The 4,302-nt window shown below is 30.8% G+C and overlaps 1 protein-coding gene across 6 annotated transcripts in view; it reads left to right on the forward strand.

The window, feature by feature from the left end:
• LOC106870209 (post-GPI attachment to proteins factor 3) overlaps positions 1-1,939 on the forward strand; it is a 71,175-nt gene extending 69,236 nt beyond the window's left edge. For 3 of the 6 annotated variants that reach the window (XM_014916212.2, XM_052967210.1, XM_052967212.1), the window contains one exon: positions 1,619-1,929. In XM_014916212.2, coding sequence (XP_014771698.1) covers positions 1,619-1,703 — 85 coding nt within the window. In that variant the 3' untranslated portion in view covers positions 1,704-1,929. Of the gene's footprint in view, positions 1-1,618 lie in introns of all 6 variants that reach the window. The other 3 variants (XM_052967209.1, XM_014916211.2, XM_052967213.1) reach the window with 3 other exon arrangements.
• The last annotated feature ends 2,363 nt before the right edge of the window (positions 1,940-4,302 follow it).

Here is a 4,302-nt window from a genome sequence, read left to right on the forward strand (position 1 = left end):
CACCGCCAGAATCGTTTGAGAATCGTTTGTTTACATAGTCAGCACTTACTGTATTCGGCTGAATGGACGTCAGTCATTGGTTGAAATTACAGAAATACGACAACTTTAACATGAAATAAGTTGCAATATAATAATTTTTCTTAAGAAGACTAAGAGAAAAAGATGTTTTATATGACACATTCTACCAGTGTCCCAAGTTTCAAAGTGTTTCGTTAAGAAAATACTGGCACCCCCGTTTTGAACTAGATCCCCAGCTTGTAGTTAAAACTGTTTATGGACAAACAGGTAAAAACCTCTATATTAATGCTGTTGTGTCAAGCACCAAGAATTTCAGAATTATGTGTATAAGTTTGCTATTTAACTGCATATTTAAGGCCAGGAATACTTTTGCATATTTGATAATGCTTCTGTTCACAATGAGATCAAAGCCTTCATTCAGTATCTTTGCAACTATTGTTTGAAATATTCGCTATTGTATTTGCCTCTCGTTACTCTCGTAGGGGAATGTGTCTCAAATATAAAACTGGCACTAAAAACTGAACATACATTCATATAGAAATAGTGAACAATCCTGCAGGTGTTATACAGTCACACACGGATATAAAATTGTCAGAAAATTAGCATTGGGTGGCATTACTGTATTTACTCTTGAAAAAACTAGAAGGTATTTCAATCATTTGATGAGCTTTTTCCCTGTCGCTTGGTTGCTGAAAACTCATAATGAATCAAGCAAGTTCACATACAAGTGACATTAAAAGGGATTTATGATGTTTTGATGCCATATTTTCTGTTAAGTAAATCTTCTTGTCTCAATCTCACTTTGAAATCATTATTCATCAATTTGAAATTGCTTTCTCACTTTGATGTAGCTAAGTCTCATTCTGAAATCATTAATCTCTCTATGAATTGATAAAGTCTCACTTTGAAGTGATATTTTCTCAGATTCTGAATTGCATTATGAGAGCTTTGAAGGCAAGGGAGAAAATTATTAGCATGCTCTTATGATTGGGACAATTGACATTAATTTCTCAGCTTTTCCTGTAACTTTCTTTTTTATATAATCCAACATAATGCAATATGGATTGTCTTTAGATTTTCAAATATAAATTTAAGTATTTATTTTTCTAGATCTGGGTCTCTTGACAAAGTTAGTAACAACAAACTAATAAACTTCCTAGGAAAAGATTTGCCTCCTCATTTTACAAAATACTGAAATCATGACCCTGTGAACATATATGATGCATAAAAAATATTGTTGGTTGCTTTACTAGAGATTTATTATCTGTGGTTTCATATTCTGTTGCCAAGTTCTTGTTTTAACTGCATTCTGATTTACTTAGATGTTAGAAATATGAAACTGGAACCTGATTTTAGTTTAGCTTACACTCTGACCACATAAACACCAATTTGTCAACTGAAAATTTTGGTATGAAGAAATCACACTAATTTATGAGTGAAATTTTCTGTATCTTAAGAATTAAACTCAATTTATGTAGTCAGAAGTTGAATCTACATACCTAACTTCAAACTGTATTAAATGTATAGAATATTATGTATAGCTTATATATTTGTTATTGTATTTTATATAATTCTGATTATAATGCACTTTTATTTTCAGTTTTCTTATTGATGACACCTTATATCTTCTAAAAAAGACAAAGCTACAAGGCATTATAATACCAAACCCCATGGAAACGTCATAATTTTGTTTGCACATATGCATACAAACACATATGTATGTATATATGCTCACACAGAAACATTTACATATATTCAGTATGTACATATAATTAAATCATATATCTATGAATAATATATATGTATTGTATATAAAATAAATATGAATGTGTGTGAGAGTGCATGTGTATATAAACACATACATGTGTGTTTGTGTATGTATATTTTTATATATATATATATATGTATAGATATATATATGTATATATATATATATATATATATATATATATATATATATATATATATATATATATATATACCAAAAGTTAATGGCTAAGATTTTTTTATATAAAAAAATATTTAACCGTATACTCATGTAAACACTAATCTTGTGTTCAAAAAAGAATGATCCACTGATGTGACTGCATGTGACATGCTTGCTAAGCAAGCACTTTACTTACAATACTGCACTGTGTTTGCATTTTCTTCTTACTCAAAACTTTATTGCTTTTAAGAGAACTTTTCAGTCACTATAAGCATCACACAGTTTGCCAACCACTTCATATTAAGACGTTAGTTATTTCCGTTAATGTACAAACATAGCAAGATATTACACAGACATGCAATGTTTTTCATGATAATATGAACAAATTATAAATTAAGAGATAAGATTTTCAATATAAACAATATTTATATTATATCCATGCAGTTTCGATTTCATCAGCAGGTGCATTGTTCTCTTTAGATTTTAATATATATGTCCCTGGATGAAGTCCATTGCAGTTTCCTTGTAGTAGAATACCTCTAGGAAAGGCAGGAACTACTATTTATTCCTCTTTTGCATGTTACCCTTCATGTAAAGTAGGAAAATGTAGGAGGTAATATCATAAATTGCATATCTAAATAGACAATCTACTTCTACAACTGGTTTTCTCGAATCTTTATCCTTGTTAATAGACTTTTTATATTTACAATACTTTGTTTCCTCTTAGTTTTCATTTAAACTTGCAAATCGTACATATGTATGTACGCACTATGTATGTATGTGTGTATGTATATACATATACATGTTTTTATACACATGCATATATATACACACACACATATATATCTATATGTATGTATATATTAAAAGGCCTAGTTGTTAGGGTGTCGAGCCCATAATTGTAAGGTCTTGTGTTCGATTCTCAGATCTGGATGTATGTTGTATCTTTGACGAAGACTTTTCATTTCACTTTATTCCAGTCCAGAGTTGAGTGATTTTGCAACATCTTACAGCTTCCTTGGAGTCATTTAAATGTATCCATGTATTTATACATATATGTATCTAGATGCATGTATATACATATATATATATATATATATATATATATATATATATATATATACACACACATATATATATATATATATATATATATATATATATGTGTGTACATATGTGTATGTACATATGTGTATGTATATATATATGTGTGTGTATGTATGTATATGTACATGTTGGTATATATGTATACATACTTGCCTGTTACACTTTTCTGCTCTTCATTCTCTCAAGGCACTCCTCTTCATGTTTCTTGTGCTTCTTCTTTCGAATTGAATGTTCAACTAGTGAAGCACTTTTTTTGCAGTTCCTGGTTTGTTTAATTCATTGCTTTTACTTTGAGGCTGAAAGATATGCTGTGTGTCTGTTTGCCTGCATGTCTGTCTATGTGCTATAATTTTTTCTATCTACCTATGTTTCTATCCTTTTCTCTATTTACTGCCTTCCTTTCTTTTGTTATTTGCATCCATCTATCTTTTTATCAAATATCCTTTTTATCTATTCTTCCATCTTTGTATCTATCTGTCCATTTAATGGCTACACTCTCTTTTTTTTATCTCTCCCTCTCTTCCTTTCTTCCCTTCCTTCCTTCCCTCCCTCCTCCCTCCCTGATTTGATGTCTCTGCGGCAGCCATTTCTATCTTACACTTTTTCTCTTTACTTGCTTCCTACTCTTTTCTTCTCTCTCCTCCCAGAAAACCTTCCACTTCATCTTAGTTTTTCATCTTACTCATCCTTTCTTGGAACATACTGTTCAATTGGTCAGTCACTAATTTATGTCATGGTTTGTTTCAGGACATTATCTTTCCTATAAATGTTACTTCTTGCGACTTGTCTCAATTTTGCTATGAAGCTGAAAGATATTCCTTGTATATATGTTGTTTCATTTTGTATTTTTTTTTCTTCTCTTCACAACTAGGCTTATTTACTGTTCTGTCCACAAACCTTTCACTGTCCTTGTCGAACATTTTTCTATCCTTGTTCATCTATCATATCAGCTGTCAACTGACACCACCAAATTGAGCAATATTGTTGGAAGTTGTTGAAATTGCGATGATATTTGGTCAACATTTGATAGGGCATAGACCATGTTTGTGTTTCTTCATGTTTCGTGTTCTTTCTGTGAATTTCTTTGTCATTCATCTGAGTCACCCTTTTCACTATATACATACATATAGATATTTCAGTTTAAAAGGCTACCAGCTAATTTGGCAGCTTGCCTCTCACATCCCACCTAATCTGTGATATTTTGCTTTGGACCTCATTTAAGATGGCGTTAGAAATTGAGAATGCATAAG

This window comes from Octopus bimaculoides, chromosome 4 (assembly GCF_001194135.2).
Source record: "Octopus bimaculoides isolate UCB-OBI-ISO-001 chromosome 4, ASM119413v2, whole genome shotgun sequence".
In the NCBI taxonomy this organism is placed as follows: Eukaryota; Metazoa; Mollusca; class Cephalopoda; order Octopoda; family Octopodidae; genus Octopus; species Octopus bimaculoides.